The sequence below is a fragment of the Oncorhynchus masou genome, chromosome 32 (assembly GCF_036934945.1).
Source record: "Oncorhynchus masou masou isolate Uvic2021 chromosome 32, UVic_Omas_1.1, whole genome shotgun sequence".
In the NCBI taxonomy this organism is placed as follows: domain Eukaryota; kingdom Metazoa; phylum Chordata; class Actinopteri; order Salmoniformes; family Salmonidae; genus Oncorhynchus; species Oncorhynchus masou.
The window spans coordinates 92,168,310-92,186,568 of NC_088243.1; the positions used below are offsets into that span (position 1 = coordinate 92,168,310).

General features: G+C 45.6%; 1 protein-coding gene across 2 annotated transcripts in view; it reads right to left on the reverse strand.

Annotated features, from left to right (window-relative positions):
• Positions 1 to 12,986, reverse strand: part of LOC135526797 (protein FAM193B-like) — a 51,084-nt gene extending 38,098 nt beyond the window's left edge. The window contains exons 1-6 of one of the 2 annotated variants that reach the window (XM_064955462.1): positions 12,466 to 12,986; positions 10,530 to 10,808; positions 5,837 to 6,023; positions 4,668 to 4,880; positions 1,680 to 2,569; positions 1,606 to 1,643 (exon numbers count right to left, since the gene is read on the reverse strand). In XM_064955462.1, the coding sequence (XP_064811534.1) occupies positions 1,606 to 1,643; positions 1,680 to 2,569; positions 4,668 to 4,880; positions 5,837 to 6,023; positions 10,530 to 10,808; positions 12,466 to 12,612 (1,754 nt within the window). In that variant the 5' untranslated portion in view covers positions 12,613 to 12,986. Of the gene's footprint in view, positions 1 to 1,605; positions 2,570 to 4,667; positions 4,881 to 5,836; positions 6,024 to 10,529; positions 10,809 to 12,465 lie in introns of both variants that reach the window. The other variant, XM_064955461.1, reaches the window with a different exon arrangement.
• Between the last annotated feature and the right edge of the window lie 5,273 nt (positions 12,987 to 18,259).

An 18,259-nucleotide genomic window follows, 5' to 3' on the forward strand; every position in this document is an offset into this window, starting at 1 on the left:
GAAGGACTGCCCGTTCCATGATCTCGCCATCACGGTTGACAACTCCATTGTGTCCTCCTCCCAGAGCGCTAAGAACCTTGGCGTGATCCTGGACAACACCCTGTCGTTCTCAACCAACATCATGGCGGTGGCCCGTTCCTGTAGGTTCATGCTCTACAACATCCGCAGAGTACGACCCTGCCTCACACAGGAAGCGGCGCAGGTCCTAATCCAGGCACTTGTCATCTCCCGTCTGGATTACTGCAACTCGCTGTTGGCTGGGCTCCCTTCCTGTGCCATTAAACCCCTACAACTCATCCAGAACGCCGCAGCCCGTCTGGTGTTCAACCTTCCCATGTTCTCTCACGTCACCCCGCTCCTCCGCTCTCTCCACTGGCTTCCAGTTGAAGCTCGCATCCGCTACAAGACCATGGTGCTTGCCTACGGAGCTGTGAGGGGAATGGCACCGCAGTACCTCCAGGCTCTGATCAGGCCCTACACCCAAACAAGGACACTGCGTTCATCCACCTCTGGCCTGCTCGCCTCCCTACCATTGAGGAAGTACAGTTCCCGCTCAGCCCAGTCAAAACTGTTCGCTGCTCTGGCCCCCCAATGGTGGAACAAACTCCCTCACGACGCCAGGACAGCGGAGTCAATCACCACCTTCCGGAGACACCTGAAACCCCACCTCTTCAAGGAATACCTAGGATAGGATAAGTAATCCTTCTCACCCCCCCCTTAATGATTTAGATGCACTATTGTAAAGTGGCTGTTCCACTGGATGTCAGAAGGTGAATTCACCAATTTGTAAGTCGCTCTGGATAAGAGCGTCTGCTAAATGACTTAAATGTAAATGTAAATTACCGTAGAAACATCAACGGAACACCATTACCATAGAAACATCAACCCATCAATGGGAACACCATTACCGTAGAAACATCAACAGAACACCATTACCGTAGAAACATCAACCTATCAACGGAACACCATTACCATAGAAACATCAACCTATCAATGGAACACCATTACCGTAGAAACATCAACCTATCAACGGAACACCATTACCGTAGAAACATCAACCTATCAACGGAACACCATTACCGAAGAAACATCAACCTATCAACGGAACACCATTACCGTAGAAACAACAGAACACCATTACCGTAAAAACATCAACCCATCAATGGGAACACCATTACCGTAGAAACATCAACGGAACACCATTACCATAGAAACATCAACAGAACACCATTACCGTAGAAACATCAACCTATCAACGGAACACCATTACCATAGAAACATCAACCTATCAATGGAACACCATTACCGTAGAAACATCAACCTATCAACGGAACACCATTACCGTAGAAACATCAACCTATCAACGGAACACCATTACCATAGAAACATCAACCTATCAACGGAACACCATTACCGTAGAAACATCAACCTATCAACGGAACACCATTACCGTAGAAACAACAGAACACCATTACCGTAGAAACATCAACCTATGAATGGAACACCACTAAGAGCTGTCTTATCACTAGATAGATACTATCACTACATTTTATGAACCTACAGAGTTTCACAGGATGGAGAAGAACAATCTATCAAACTACCAACCTGCAGGCGCCAGCGGTCAGGTGTTGCCCAGCGGTCAGGTGTTGCCCAGCAGTCAGGTGTTGCCCAGCAGTCAGGTGTTGCCCAGCGGTCAGGTGTTGCCCAGCGGTCAGGTGTTGCCCAGCGGTCAGGTGTTGCCCAGCGGTCAGGTGTTGCCCAGCGGTCAGGTGTTGCCCAGCGGTCAGGTGTTGCCCAGCGGTCAGGTGTTGCCCAGCGGTCAGGTGTTGCCCAGCGGTCAGGTGTTGCCCAGCGGTCAGGTGTTGCCCAGCGGTCAGGTGTTGCCCAGCGGTCAGGTGTTGCCCAGCGGTCAGGTGTTGCCCAGCGGTCAGGTGTTGCCCAGCGGTCAGGTGTTGCCCAGCGGTCAGGTGTTGCCCAGCGGTCAGGTGTCCCACGTTGGAAGAGGGCAGCGCCCCCCCACTGTGACCATTGCAGGGGTGGTTACAGCCCATCAGGGAGGGGCCCAGTTTGCTGTGCTGGCCGTTCACAGGAGGAATGTGTGAGTTCTTACATGCCAAGGGCTTATGGAGGGCCGCTGCAGAGCAGTCAGGGCCACCCAGGGCCCCCAGCTTGGCCCCTGTTGGGCAGTCAGGGCCACCCAGGGCCCCCAGCTTGGCCCCTGTTGGGCAGTCAGGGCCACCCAGGGCCCCCAGCTTGGCCCCTGCTGAGCAGTCAGGGCCACCCAGGGCCCCCAGCTTGGCCCCTGCTGAGCAGTCAGGGCCACCCAGGGCCCCCAGCTTGGCCCCTGCCGCGGGGACGTGGAGGTTTGGTACCAGCGGGGAGAAGGGGGCGTGAGCAGCTAGACCGGGAGAGGAGGAGGATGTGACATGGCCGTACTGCTGCCCTCCGGAGCTCTGCTGGAGGGGCAGGAGAGAGGACTGCTGAGAGGAGGAGGAGAGGCCAGTGGGGCTGTTGGGGGGGACAGACAGGTCTGAGTGTTGGTGGTGGTCGCTGGGGTGGAATGATTCCCCTGGAGGACAGAGGAGAGACAAGTGTTGACTGGAATATTGGACAAACATAGTTGTGATTCCCAGTGGATACAGATGTCTGCTTCTCTCCAGAGCTGTAATCAATGGGCCATATCTCTGCTTCTCTCTAGATTAATAATCTATGGGCCATATCTCTGCTTCTCTCTAGATTAATAATCTATGGGCCATATCTCTGCCTCTCTCTAGATTAATAATCTATGGGTCATATCCTTGCTTCTCTCTAGATTAATAATCTATGGGCCATATCTCTGCCTCTCTCTAGATTAATAATCTATGGGCCATATCTCTGCTTCTCTCTAGAGCTGTAATCTATGGGCCATATCTCTGCTTCTCTCTAGATTAATAATCTATGGGTCATATCTCTGCTTCTCTCTAGAGGTGTAATCTATGGGCCATATCTCTGCTTCTCTCCAGAGCTGTAATCTATGGGCCATATCTCTGCTTCTCTCTAGAGGTGTAATCTATGGGCCATATCTCTGCTTCTCTCCAGAGCTGTAATCTATGGGCCATATCTCTGCTTCTCTCTAGATTAATAATCTATGGGCCATATCTCTGCTTCTCTCTAGAGCTGTAATCTATGGGCCATATCTCTGCTTCTCTCTAGATTAATAATCTATTGGTCATATCTCTGCTTCTCTCTAGAGGTGTAATCTATGGGCCATATCTCTGCTTCTCTCTAGATTAATAATCTATGGGCCATATCTCTGCTTCTCTCTAGAGGTGTAATCTATGGGCCATATCTCTGCTTCTCTCTAGATTAATAATCTATTGGTCATATCTCTGCTTCTCTCTAGAGGTGTAATCTATGGGCCATATCTCTGCTTCTCTCTAGATTAATAATCTATGGGCCATATCTCTGCTTCTCTCCAGAGCTGTAATCTATGGGCCATATCTCTGCTTCTCTCTAGAGCTGTAATCTATGGGCCATATCTCTGCTTCTCTCCAGAGCTGTAATCTATGGGCCATATCTCTGCTTCTCTCTAGAGCTGTAATCTATGGGCCATATCTCTGCTTCTCTCTTTTTTTTCCTTTTTCTTTTTACCTTTATTTTACTAGGCAAATCAGTTAAGAACAAAATTCTTATTTTCATTGATGTCCTAGGAACAGTGGGTTAACTGCCTGTTCAGGGGCAGAACGACAGATGTGTACCTTGTCAGCTCGGGGGTTTGAACTTGCAGCCTTCCGGTTACTAGTCCAACGCTCTAACCACTAGGCTACCCTGCCCTCTCTAGAGGTGTAATCTATGGGCCATATCTCAGATTACACTTCTAGAGAGAAGCAATGGGCCATATCTCTGCTTCTCTCTAGATTAATAATCTATGGGCCATATCTCTGCTTCTCTCTAGATTAATAATTTATGGGCCATATCTCTGCTTCTCTCTAGAGGTGTAATCCATGGGCCATATCTCTGCTTCTCTCTAGAGGTGTAATCTATGGGCCATATCTCTGCTTCTCTCTAGAGGTGTAATCCATGGGCCATATCTCTGCTTTTCTTTAGATTAATAATCTATGGGTCATATCTCTGCTTCTCCCTAGATTAATAATCTATGGGCCATATCTCTGCTTCTCTCTAGAGGTGTAATCCATGGGCCATATCTCTGCTTCTCTCTAGATTAATAATCTATGGGTCATATCTCTGCTTCTCCCTAGAGGTGTAATCCATGGGCCATATCTCTGCTTCTCTCTAGAGGTGTAATCCATGGGCCATATCTCTGCTTCTCTCTAGAGGTGTAATCCATGGGCCATATCTCTGCTTCTCTCTAGAGGTGTAATCCATGGGCCATATCTCTGCTTCTCTCTAGATTAATAATCTATGGGTCATATCTCTGCTTCTCCCTAGATTAATAATCTATGGGCCATATCTCTGCTTCTCCCTAGAGGTGTAATCCATGGGCCATATCTCTGCTTCTCTCTAGAGGTGTAATCTATGGGCACAATCCTTCCCTGAGATTTGTGTGTGTATGCATTAATAATGCGCTATTGTCAACAGGACACGTGAACTGTAATTCAGGTTAGATGCCGGTATGTCTTGAATTCTCTGTGTCCTAAAAAGGGTGGAGAGAAAGAGAGAGATCTCACCAGGCGGTGTTGGTCGTCGGCACATGGTCTTGAAGTGCTTTGGGGTGGTCTTACAGAGGTCCCCGGAGGTAGAGAGCGGGTTCCCGGGGGAAGAACCACTGGAATTCTGGGAAGGGTGACTGTAGGGGCACACTTTGGCCCCAGGCGTTTTAGCAGATTTCCCAGGAGCCTCATGAGAGCCTCGCTTCTCATGACACGCTGGTCCCCCTGTTCCTATTGGACCAGAGGAGGGAGGGATAATGAATTAGAGGAAGATGAACGTTTGAACATCTTGGCCATGTTCTGTTATAATCTCCACCCGGCACAGCCAGAAAAGGACTGGCCACCCCTCATAGCCTGGTTCCTCTCTAGGTTTATAATCTCCACCCCTCATAGCCTGGTTCCTCTCTAGGTTTATAATCTCCACCCCTCATAGCCTGGTTCCTCTCTAGGTTTATAATCTCCACCCCTCATAGCCTGGTTCCTCTCTAGGTTTCTTCCTAGGTTCTGGCCTTTCTATGGGAGTTTTTCCTAGCCACCGTGCTTCTACACCTGCATTGCTTGCTGTTGTGGGGGTTTTAGGCTGGGTTTCTGTAGCAACGCTTTGTGACATCGGCTGATGTAAGAAGAGATTTATAAATACGATTGATTGATTGAAGAAAGTTTTACTCAGGGGAGTAACAGGTTGTGTTTCAGTAGACACACACTGGAGTATAGTTCCCTCCATGTTGTCAGTGTAAATGTTACAATTCTGTTACAGTAAATGAACTGAAAACCAAAAAATGAAATGTCTACAGTAGTTTGCATCCGTGTAGGACTTAACCTTGAGAGACCCGAGCAGAGAGGTGTGGGGTCAAGATGTGACAATTCTGTTACAGTAAATGAACTGAAAACAAATTTTTAATTTTTATTTTACCAGGCAAGTCAGTTAAGAACAAATTCTTATTTTCAATGACGGCCTAGGAACAGTGGGTTAACTGCCTGTTCAGGGGCAGAACGACAGATTTAACATTGACCTTGTCAGCTCGGGGGTTTGCAGCCTTCCGGTTACTACTCCAACGCTCTAACCACTAGTCTACCCTGCCGCCCCGGTAGCCTAAATAATGAAATGTCTACAGTAGTTTGCATCCGTGTAGGACTTAACCTTGAGAGACCCGAGCAGAGAGGTGTGGGGTCAAGGTGCGTTTTACCTTGCTGTGCGTGCGAGGCAGTGCTGTGGTTGCAGTGGATCCCTCCGTTGCTGTGAGCCGAGTTCCAGAGACCAGAAAGCTTGTGGGCCGAGAGGAAGGAGGATGGGTCCCAGTCTACCGAGCTCTGCTCTGGGTAACCATTCCCACAACTCTGAGCCTTACACAACGACGAGTGGGACAACGGAACCTGGGGAGGGGGGGGGAGAGAGAAGATGCTAGTTCAGGACATGGTTGATTAGGTATAGCAGCCCCCCCCCCCCCCACTAACATTTGATGTTGTAGACAGAGCAGAAATGGAGGAAGATACAATGTTATTAATTGGAGCTGTCTGACTGGTACCTGGGAGAGGAGGAGACAGGAGAAACATGATATGTTATATGTTAGTTCAATTGCATTATTTATGTCTGTGTTCACACTTCTGTTCATAAGTTTGGGGTCACTCAGAAATGTCCTTTTTATTTTGAAGAAAAACATTTTTTTGGTCCATTAAAATAACATCAAATTGATCAGAAATACAGTGTAGACATTGTTAATGTTGTAAATGACTATTGTAGCGGGAAACGGCTGATTTTTAATGGAATATCTACATAGACGTACAGAGGCCCATTATCAGCAACCATCACTCCTGTGTTCCAATGGCACATTGTGTTAGCTCATCCAAGTTTATCATTTTAAAAGGCTAATTGATCATTAGAAAACCCTTTTGTAATTATGTTAGCACAGTTGAAAACTGTTGTGCTGATTGAAGAAGCAATAAAACTGTCCTTCTTTAGACTCATTGAGTATCTGGAGCATCAGCATTTGTGGGTTCGATTACAGGCTCAAAATGGCCTGAAGAACTTTCTTCTGAAACTCGTCAGTCTATTCTTGTTCTGAGAAATGAAGGCTATTCCATGTGAGAAATTGCCAAGAAACTGAAGATCTCGTACAACGCTGTGAACTACTCCCTTCACAGAACAGCACAAACTGGCTCTAACCAGAATAGAAAGAGGAGTGGGAGGCCGCGGTGCACAACTGAGCAAGAGGACAAGTACATTAAAGTGTCTAGTTTGAGAAACAGACACCTCACAGGTCCTCAACTGGCAGCTTCATTAAATAGTACCCGCAAAACACCAGTCTCAAAGTCAACAGTGAAGAGGTGACTCCGGGATGCTGGTTTTCTAGGCAGAGTTGCAAAGAAAAAGCCACATCTCAGACTGGCCAAAAAAAAGAAAAGATTAAGATGGGCAAAAGAGCACAGACACTGGACAGAGGAATTCTGCCTAGAAGGCCAACATCCCGGAGTCGCCTCTTCACTGTTGAAGTTGAGACGGCTGTTCTGTGGGTACTATTTAATGAAGCTGCCCCACAGTTCATAACATCAATGAGCCCCACAGTTCATAACATCAATGAGCCCCACAGTTCATAACGTCAATGAGCCCCACAGTTCATAACATCAATGAGCCCCACAGTTCATAACGTCAATGAGCCCCACAGTTCATAACATCAATGAGCCCCACAGTTCATAACATCAATGAGCCCCACAGTTCATAACATCAATGAGCCCCACAGTTCATAACATCAATGAGCCCCACAGTTCATAACATCAATGAGCCCCACAGTTCATAACATCAGTGAGCCCCACAGTTCATAACATCAATGAGCCCCACAGTTCATAACATCAATGAGCCCCACAGCTCATAACACCAATGAGCCCCACAGTTCATAATATTAAAGAGCCCCACAGTTCATAACATCAGTGAGCCCCACAGTTCATAACATCAGTGAGCCCCACAGTTCATAACATCAGTGAGCCCCACAGTTCATAACATCAGTGAGCCCCACAGTTCATAACATCAGTGAGCCCCACAGTTCATAACATCAGTGAGCCCCACAGTTCATAACATCAGTGAGCCCCACAGTTCATAACATCAGTGAGCCCCACAGTTCATAACATCAGTGAGCCCCACAGTTCATAACATCAATGAGCCCCACAGTTCATAACATCAATGAGCCCCACAGTTCATAACATCAATGAGCCCCACAGTTCATAACATCAATGAGCCCCACAGCTCATAACATCAATGAGCCCCACAGTTCATAATATTAATGAGCCCCACAGCTCATAACATCAATGAGCCCCACAGCTCATAACATTAATGAGCCCCACAGTTCATAACATCAATGAGCCCCACAGTTCATAACATCAATGAGCCCCACAGTTCATAACATGAGCCCCACAGCTCATAACATCAATGAGCCCCACAGTTCATAACATCAATGAGTCCCACAGTTCATAACATCAATGAGCCCCACAGTTCATAACATCAATGAGTCCCACAGTTCATAATATTAATGAGCACCACAGTTCATAACATCAATGAGCCCCACAGTTCATAACATCAATGAGCCCCACAGTTCATAACATGAATGAGCCCCACAGTTCATAACATGAATGAGCCCCACAGTTCATAACATGAATGAGCCCCACAGTTCATAATATTAATGAACCCCACAGTTCATAATATTAATGAGCCCCACAGTTCATAACATTAATGAGCCCCACAGTTCATAACATTAATGAACCCCACAGTTCATAACATTAATGAACCCCACAGTTGTTTTTTAATATAATCCTTTTAAACTAATACTACCAGTCTGATGGTTGTAGGCATTCATTGTCTCATTAACAATCACCAATATTAGCAAACGCATTTACTTTCCAAACTTGACATTTCTCTAGTGTATGTATATATATATATATTCATTAACAATCACCCATATTAGCAAACGTATCTAGTATATATATATACACATTTCTCTAGTATAGAGCTACTTATCATAACGAACGCTATCAGCTAAACGCCTCTGATAAATGATCGGTCGTGTCGATCGTTTTAGGTTCGTCGCCCTCTTCTCAAACCCGATGGGCCGTTCTGTCTCTGACGACACTAGTTATTTACCTTACCTTGAGCACAGAGCAATCTCTTAGATTTGTATTGCATTTAAATACGGACATAGTTTTTTTTTTATTATATAAAAAAAACGCCTCTTAAGACGAAAAGTATATTTTCTCCAGAATCCACATGAATAAGACTACCTCTGCTTGTGACGAGAGAAGGCCAAGTCTGACAGAGAACAAACAGCTTTAGAAGAGGCTAATCTTATGTCAGGATGCTTAGATGTGGTATTCATTTAGTCGTGCAGAATGAAGCACTGTAACACCATAAAGAGTCACGGCATAACAGTCCCAAAGCTGTCGGTCTCCACCACCACCAAATCCAGTGCCTTTCAGCTTGTTGGCGTATAAGCTGACCAAACACACACACACTATTGTAAAAACATTTTTTTTTTTTTTTAAATTTAAAGACCTTCAGAAAACAGCCATTTCCATAAACACAACCCATAGCGTGCAGGCTGGAACACGGGTGTTGTGAAACGTAACTGTAGATAGTGCTAATACTAGGCTTGAGGTGCATGCATGGTCTTGTCATATGCAGCAGTGCAGACGTCTCCTCACCTCTCTCCTCTCCCCTCCTCTCCCCTCCCTCTCCTCTCACTCACCTAACTCTTCCACTCCCCTACGTCCCCCCCTCCCTGCCTCACTCATTCTTCTCCTCATGGCGCAGGTGACTCCTGGGCACTCTCTCTCTCATCTTCTCCCCCCTACCTCCTCCTCCCCCTCTTACCGGTTCAGGTGTTTCCTGGGCGCTCAGTCTCTCATCTTCCACCCCTCCCTACCTCCTCTCCCCTCCCTCCCTCCTCCTCTCCCCTCCCTCCCTCCTCTCCCCTCCCCTCACCACCTCCTCCCCTCCCCTCACCACCTCCTCCCCTCCCTAACTCCTCTCCCCCCTCCTCCCTCCCTTCCTTCTTACCGGTTGAAGGCGTTTCCTGGGTGCTCTGTCTCTCCTCCTCCCTACCTCCCTCCCCTTCTTACTGGTGCAGGCGTTTCCTGGGCGCTCAGTCTCTCCTCATCTTCCACCCCTCCCTCCCTCCTCCTCCTCTCCCCTCAACACCTCCTCCCCCCTCTCCACCTCCTCCCCCCTCCATACCTCCTCTCCCGTCCATACCTCCTCTCCCTACCTCCTCCTCCCTCCTTACCGGTGAAGGCGTTTCCTGGGTGCTCTGTCTCTCCTCCTCCCTACCTCCCCTTCCCCCTCCCTCCCTCCCCTTCTTACTGGTGCAGGCGTTTCCTGGGTGCTCTGTCTCTCCTCATCTTCCTCTCTGCATACCACCTTCTATCCCCTTCCCCCTCCTCCCTACCTCCTCTCCCCTCCCAACTCCCTCCCCTTCTTACTGGTGCAGGCGTTTCCTGGGCGCTCTGTCTCTCCCCTCCCTACCTCCTCCTCCCTACCTCCCTTCTTACCGGTGAAGGCATTTCCTGGGTGCTCCGTCTCTCCTCCTCCCTACCTCCTCCTCTCCTCTCCCTCTCCCCTCCCTCCCCTTCTTACCGGTGCAGGTGTTTCCTGGGCGCTCTGTCTCTCCTCATCTTCCACACTCTCCCCATACCACCTCCTCCCTACCTCCCTTCTTACCGGTGCAGGCATTTCCTGGGTGCTCTGTCTCTCCTCCCTCCCTACCTCCTCTCCCCTTCCCCCTCCCTCCCTCTTACCGGTGCAGGCGTTTCCTGGTTGCTCAGTCTCTCCTCATCTTCCTCTCCGCATACCACCTTCTATCCCCTTCCCCCTCCACCCTACCTCCTCCCTCTTCTTACCGGTGCAGGCGTTTCCTGGGTGCTCTGTCTCTCCTCTTCCTCAACACTCTTCCGGCAGCTCTGGCAGATCCAGAGCGGAACCTCTCCCAGTAGAGACTGGCTCAGCGAAGGCACGGTGTCGGACAGCTTCTGACCCGGCACCTCTCGGAGCAGGGCCTGGGACAGGGCTGGGACAGCGTCAGATAGCTTCGCCCCGTGGCCCCCAGGCAGACCGTTGGCAGAGCTCGCCCCCCAGTCCTTAAACTCACGGTGACACAGGAGGCAGCAGGTGTGCCTCGGCTGGGAGAGAGCAACAGAGAGGTGAGCCGGTGACATTAGGAATGCAGCGGAGAGGAGGAGAAAGAAAGGTCAAACATCTAGGTGAGGGGCAGGAGAGAAGGAGAGAAGGGGAGGAGAAGAGAGGGTTGGAGAGGAGGACGGGTGAAGAGGAGAATGGATTTGGTCAATAAGATTAGGGGGGGGGGGGGGGAGAGGATGGAATCTGAGGAGAGGTGGATGTCAGTGAGACAGACATGGAGCATGATGAAGTTGCCCTCTGGACACTGATCTGAGGTCAGGTTTTTAACAGACAAGAATTTCACGAGTAAGATCTGACTATGTTGACCACAATCACAACGTCTATATAGCAAAGAGGAAATAAAGGTTGGCCATGGAGGCAGCTTGGCACATGCACAGTGGCAAGTTTGTAGTGATTTAATGTGGCCCAGGTCCACACTAGCTAGTGGTCTGCTGGTAAAGTATGCTTTGTTGACCACAAAACCCCATACCTAAACATTACATGGACGCCTTTGTAGGTGTAACAACTTCGACTCATGCATATGACACTTCAGAGTAGAAATGCGCGCAGAGAAAATGTATGGAAATACTCCAGACGCTGATCTCGCATGCAAAGTGCAAACATAAGAAAGCAAGCCATGCATGGTGCTAGCCAAACGTTAAAACCATTTTCAGCTGGCCAGATGAATACCCCCGGGATGTAGTGCGTTGGCCAACTAGCTACAACATGTAGTAACAGCACCGGTGCTCAGTATATGGTGTACCAACTGCGGTTAAAATGTAAGCAAACTTGCAATACCACGGCGAGCTAGGAGCTAACAAGCTAGATGGCAACATTTTACAACTTATCCGTGGCAGGCGATTGCAACGATGTCAATCTTGTGGATGACACGAACTACTACCAGCACATGCAGACTGGATGTAGTTGGTTACTGTAGCTAGTCTATTTGGCTAAATGCAGACTGGCTGTAGTTAGTTACTGTAGCTAATCTATTTGGCTAAATGCAGACTGGATGTAGTTAGTTACTGTAGCTACTCTATTTGGCTAAATGCAGAGTAGATGTAGTTGGTTACTGTAGCTAGACTAGTTGGCTAAATGCAGACTGGATGTAGTTAGTTACTGTAGCTACTCTATTTGGCTAAATGCAGAGTGGATGTAGTTGGTTACTGTAGCTAGACTAGTTGGCTAAATGCAGACTGGATGTAGTTAGTTACTGTAGCTAGACTAGTTGGCTAAATGCAGACTGGATGTAGTTAGTTACTGTAGCTACTCTATTTGGCTAAATGCAGAGTGGATGTAGTTAGTTACTGTAGCTAGACTAGTTGGCTAAATGCAGACTGGATGTAGTTAGTTACTGTAGCTAGACTAGTTGGTTAAAACTGATGCGAATGGGTCTTTATTGTCGACTTGCTGGCTAAGTTTTAATGATGTATTATGCTAGTGGAGCTAGCTCTAATTCCGCCCCGATCACAAATAGTAAATGAACGAAAATACAAAACCTGGAGCACAAGCTAGTTATACAACTGAGCTAGAATCAACCATCCAAACCCCCTCTCTAAAGAAATAAGCAGAACTACAGGATGGCTCTAACTGATCGGTAGGTTAGCTAACCTTTTAACTAGCCCGCTGGTAGTTTTGTCTGCTTGCTAGGCTAGTTACCTGATTCGCCCTGGCCGCCAGTCTATCCAGCCCTGCATCCCCGCCAGCTGCATCTCCGGGAGAGACGGGGCTCTTCGATATGCTCTGTTGTCCGGACACTAACTCCTTGCTCGCGACTCCTTGTTGTTTGCTTTTCTTCCTCGCCATCACGCAGATATCCGATATATCCTTTGGTCACGGTTGCACTAGTTTAGAGATGTTTAAAAGCACGGTTTCTATTTGTTCTAGGATCACAAATGTTTCCCTATCTTCTCCAGTCAAGACAACAGTCAATATGGCGGTGCGCTGCCACACTCTGGGGGTTCATAGGTCAAAGCTAGTGCTGGCAAAATGGCTTCACTGTGATGACGCTAAGCAGTCGCCATGTTGAATGAGGGCAACCGTTCCAGGTTAGTCTCACACAGTATGGCATGTTGTACATAATCTCTGGTTACAGGACACAAACTAGTGAATTTATTGGCATAATGAATCTATCAATGATTGGCTACCACATCATTCAACGTCATGTTATTACACACGTATTATATGAATTGCATTAATATATAATAATAATATGTCCCATTTAGCAGACGCTTTTGTCCAAAGCGACTTACAAGTCGGCTGGGGCCACTACTTTTACATATGGGTGGCCCCAGCGGGAATCGAACCCACGACGCTTGGCGTTGCAAGCGCCATGCTCTACCGACTGAGCCACACAGCACATTATATGTCTAAGATATCTAAATGTTGTCTAAGATCTAAATGTAAACTAGAAAATAACAATTCAGATTTTATGCAGCCATACTTTTGCATATGCGTTTCAATATGCCAGTGTAATCTTGTAAAATGTTGCTCAAGTGTTCAAACCATAGAGTTGGGTCATGTCTATGTCTATGTTCCCTGGGCCTTATATGTTCCCGGTGGCTGAGGGAACATAGGAGTGTACCGTACCTAGGGGTCATTCAATTTTGCATTAGGAGAACATTTTGTATCAAGCTATTGATGTCAGTGTACAATTAAATACGTTGTATCTTCTTCGCAATAATGCTCAGATTTGTTGGTCCTTTGGATGACCATGGCAGCCCTAGATGAGGGTTCCCCCAACTCTCGGTTTTATTTGGACCCCAAAGTTTTTGGAGAAAAAAAAATAGTTTCATTGTTGGACATAAAAGACTGTAAAAAAAAGAAGAAGAAAAAGCTCCAAGTGATTCATTTCAGAGATCCTTTCCCAAGTATTCCCACATAATAGACAAGGGATGGATACAAATGTCAGCAAGGTTTGAAATGATTATGTTTTAGTCAAACAGTATATTTGTTTGTGTTTCTTGTGGTCAATTTGCAGTGTAGAAATGATTTGTAATTATGTTCTGGCCCCCGACCTGCTCAAGAAACAAATCGTCCAGCAGCTGAAACCAGTTGATGATCCCTGCCCTAGACTTGTGGAACAATTATTGATATGAAAACACAATTCAAATCAGAAGACCAAACGACTGACTGGGCATAACAGTTTCTCTCTTGAAATTGTTTTCAGTTTCAATGTGCATAAAAACTGTAGGTACAACGTCTCATTATAAAGAACAAAACATTGAAAACTGCTATATATTTTTTTAGATGTCAATACAATACAACCATTTTTTTTTAAAACGTTATCGTTCAAGGTCTTATTTCGAGAATATCAGTCGATCAGTTCTGTTCTATTAATAGGCTGCTCATAATTCAAAGTCAAAATCGCGCCGGCTCCGACTGAGGCCGATGGAAAACAAGAGAGCGCTTGTCGAGGAGGACCGGAGCGGATGACGTCATTACGTAGCGGAAGAAGGTGAATTCTTTGCTGAAGTGCAGAAGACTTAGCACATCGTCTTGCGGCACTCTGTCGTCGAGATACATCTTTCTTGGTATATTTACCTATATTCCAACCAGTGGCGATTTTAGCATGTAGATCTTGGTGGGGCAAAAAAAAAAAAGTGGGACGCTTGCCAGCAAAGTCACTACACAAAAGAACACTAAACAAAACATGAATTGCACTATAACGGTGACAAACGATGCCCACAAACTGTTAGGGCCTACGGTACATAACGCTATCCCAACAGCGGAGTCACAACAGCAGTCCCAACTCCCCCTACACCTGGCTATCAGCAGAGGCTTGACTGGCAGCGAAGTTCATTGAGCCTCATTTACTGCCTTTAAAAAAAACATAGCTGATATGGCTGACTTGCTTAAACAAATGTGGTTTCTACTGACAATTGAGATGTACAAACTATGGCATAAGGTATAAGAGACCATCTGTAATTTTGATTAAGACATTAATGAGTGAGCCAGGATTGACATAGTTAATATAACTATTTGTTCAGCACTTTTGAAATGTACAGTAACATAATTCAGAACATGGGCCGTTCTTAGTGTTCTCCCTGTACACCAAGTCAGAACCGTAGGATAAATAAAGGGGGCATATAAGCAGACATCAAAACTCTTACAATATTCAATGATTATATTTCTCAAAACAGATTATAGGCTACATGTGCACCACCGAGTCAGAACAGTAACGTCAGGTGAAATTAAGAGGTGAAAATAGACCAAGTTATTAGGGTGAGGCACATGGGATACTAACAGCTTACTACACAACATACACTTAGTATTACTTTCTCAGCTACAGTATACATATCTCCCTGGCATATTACATCATTTATGCAGCAGCATACAAGACATTTTTGGACTCACCTTGTTGTCATGTGCTTACTTGAACAGAAAGGAGGCACGACGATCCTTTGTGGGCAAATTTTGTCATCAAAGAAAGACAAAGAGGCCGGATTTACAATTCTAAGTTGGATTTGAATGACTGTTCAAAACGTATGATGATGACTGCTAGCTAAGATTTTGAAAGTAAGATGTTAACCTGATCCGTCCAATCAAAGCTACTGTACATTTAACGTGATTTGACATAATTTTATCCGTTAGCCAATGACCTTGAACCTTCTTGGAAGGGCACTACTAATGTAATTCTATGGCAGGAGCCAAAGGGCTTGAATGTTCGATGAATGTCTAATCTACTTGGCTGTGACATAAGGTCCCCATGAGTGACAGAAGACTGATCCAATCACGGCGCAACGCTCCTATTTTCTGCTGGCTTGACCCACCACCCCAGAAAGCACTGAGCCAGGCTGAAACACCTGCATTTTGGAGCTGCCTTACTCAAGAAAACAAAAAAGAGACCATGTTTGTTTGCAGCTTTTTAACTCCATGATGTATATATATATATTTTTACATTGTTTGCCAAGTGATATGTGACTCGTATTAATGCCAAAATAACGTGCAAAACAGGTAAGCCCCCCCAAAATATATATATAAAGAAAATTTAAAAAATGTGGGGCTCAAAACCTGCCCTGAATGACAGATCACCACTTATTTAAACTATTTAAAATGGACGCGAACACTTGCAACATTCAGGTTCTCCTGCAAGCTGTTGAATTCTTGGAGAGAAGAAAACGAGGGAGTTTTCTATTCTGTCTATCAAATTCACTTGTCAATCAGCAATAATGTAGGCCTATGCCATTGCACAATCTAACAGAAAGAGTCAACTACAGGCCTGCTGTCATTAACGTGTACTTGTTGGATGGATTGGATGTGCATTAGTGTCGAGCTGTATGCTAGTTGTCTAGTGATATTGGTGTCGAGCTGTATGCTAGTTGACTAGTGATATTGGTGTCTAGCTGTAGGCTAGTTGTCTAGTGATATTGGTGTCTAGTGATATTGGTGTCGAGCTGTATGCTAGTTTAGTAGCGATATTGGTGTCTAGCTGTAGGCTAGTTGTCTAGTGATTTTGGTGTCTAGCTGTAGGCTAGTTGTCTACTGATATTGGTGTCTAGCTGTAGGCTAGTTGTCTAGTGATTTTGGTGTCTAGCGGTAGGCTAGTTGTCTAGTGATTTTGGTGTCTAGCGGTAGGCTAGTTGTCTAGTGATATTGGTGTCTAGCTGTCGACTAGTTGTCTAGTGATATTGGTGTCAGGCTGTAGGCTAGTTGTCTAGTGATATTGGCATCAAGTGATATTGGTGTCTAGCTGTAGACTAGTTGTCTAGTGATATTGGTGTCTAGTGATGTTGGTGTCTAGTGATTTTGGTGTCTAGCGGTAGGCTAGTTGTCTAGTGATATTGGTGTCTAGCTGTCGACTAGTTGTCTAGTGATATTGGTGTCGAGCTGTAGGCTAGTTGTCTAGTGATATTGGTGTCTAGCTGTAGACTAGTTGTCTAGTGATATTGGTGTCGAGCTGTCGGCTAGTTGTCTAGTGATATTGGTGTCTAGTGATATTGGTGTCTAGCTGTAGACTAGTTGTCTAGTGATATTGGTGTCTAGTGATGTTGGTGTCTAGTGATGTTGGTGTCTAGTGAGATTGGTGTCTAGCTGTAGACTACTTGTCTAGTGATGTTGGTGTCCAGCTGTAGGCTAGTTGTCTAGTGATATTGGTGTCTAGCTGTAGACTAGTTGTCTAGTGATGTTGGTGTCTAGTGATATTGGTGTCTAGTGATATTGGTGTCTAGCTGTAGACTAGTTGTCTTGATGTTGGTGTCTAGTAATTTACATTTACATTTAAGTCATTTAGCAGACGCTCTTATCCAGAGCGACTTATCCAGAGCGACTTAGTAATATTGGTGTCTAGCTGTAGACTAGTTGTCTTGTGATGTTGGTGTCTAGTGATATTAGTGTCTAGTGATATTGGTGTCTAGTGATGTTGGTATCTAGTGATGTTGGCGTCTAGTGATATTGGTGTCAAGCTGTAGACTAGTTGTCTAGTGATTTTGGTGTCTAGCGGTAGGCTAGTTGTCTAGTGATATTGGTGTCTAGCTGTAGACTAGTTGTCTAGTGATATTGACATCTAGTGATATTGGTGTCTAGCTGTAGACTAGTTGTCTATTGATGTTGGTGTCTAGTGATATTGGTGTCTCGTGATATTGTTGTCTAGTGATGTTGGTGTCTTGTGATATTGGTGTCTACGGATATTGGTGTCTAGTGATGTTGGTGTCTAGTGATGTTGGTGTCTAGTGAGATTGGTGTCTATAAATATTGGTGTCTAGCTGTAGACTAGTTGTCTATATATGTTGGTGTCTAGTGATATTGGTGTCTAGTGATATTGGTGTCTTGTGATATTGGTGTCTAGCTGTAGACTAGTTGTCTAGTGATGTTGGTGTCTAGGGATGTTGGTGTCTAGTGATATTGGTGTCTCGTGATATTGGTGTCTAGCTGTAGACTAGTTGTCTAGTGATGTTGGTGTCTAGGGATGTTGGTGTCTATTTATATTGGTGTCTAGTGATATTGGTGTCTAGCTGTAGACTAGTTGTCTAGCGATATTTGTGTCTAGTGATATTGGTGTCTAGCTGTAGACTAGTTGTCTAGTTATATTGGTGTCTAGTGATATTGTTGTCTAGTGATATTGTTGTCTAGTGATATTGGTCTCTAGTGATATTGTTGTCTAGTGATATTGTTGTCAAGTGATATTGTTGTCTAGTGATATTGGTGTCTAGTGATATCGGTGTCTAGTGATATTGGTGTCTAGTTATTGGTGTCTAGTGATATTGTTGTCTAGTGATGTCTAGTGATATTGTTGTCTAGTGATATTGGTCTCTAGTGATATCGGTGTCTAGTGATATTGGTGTCTAGTTATTGGTGTCTAGTGATATTGTTGTCTAGTGATGTCTAGTGATATTGTTGTCAATCTTCAGCTGATTCAGGAAATACAACAAATATTGATATAAAATAATAAGCTAAATAAAAGGTTTACTACTTCTGGTCACGGATGGAGCAGACCAGTACCCACGGTGCACCT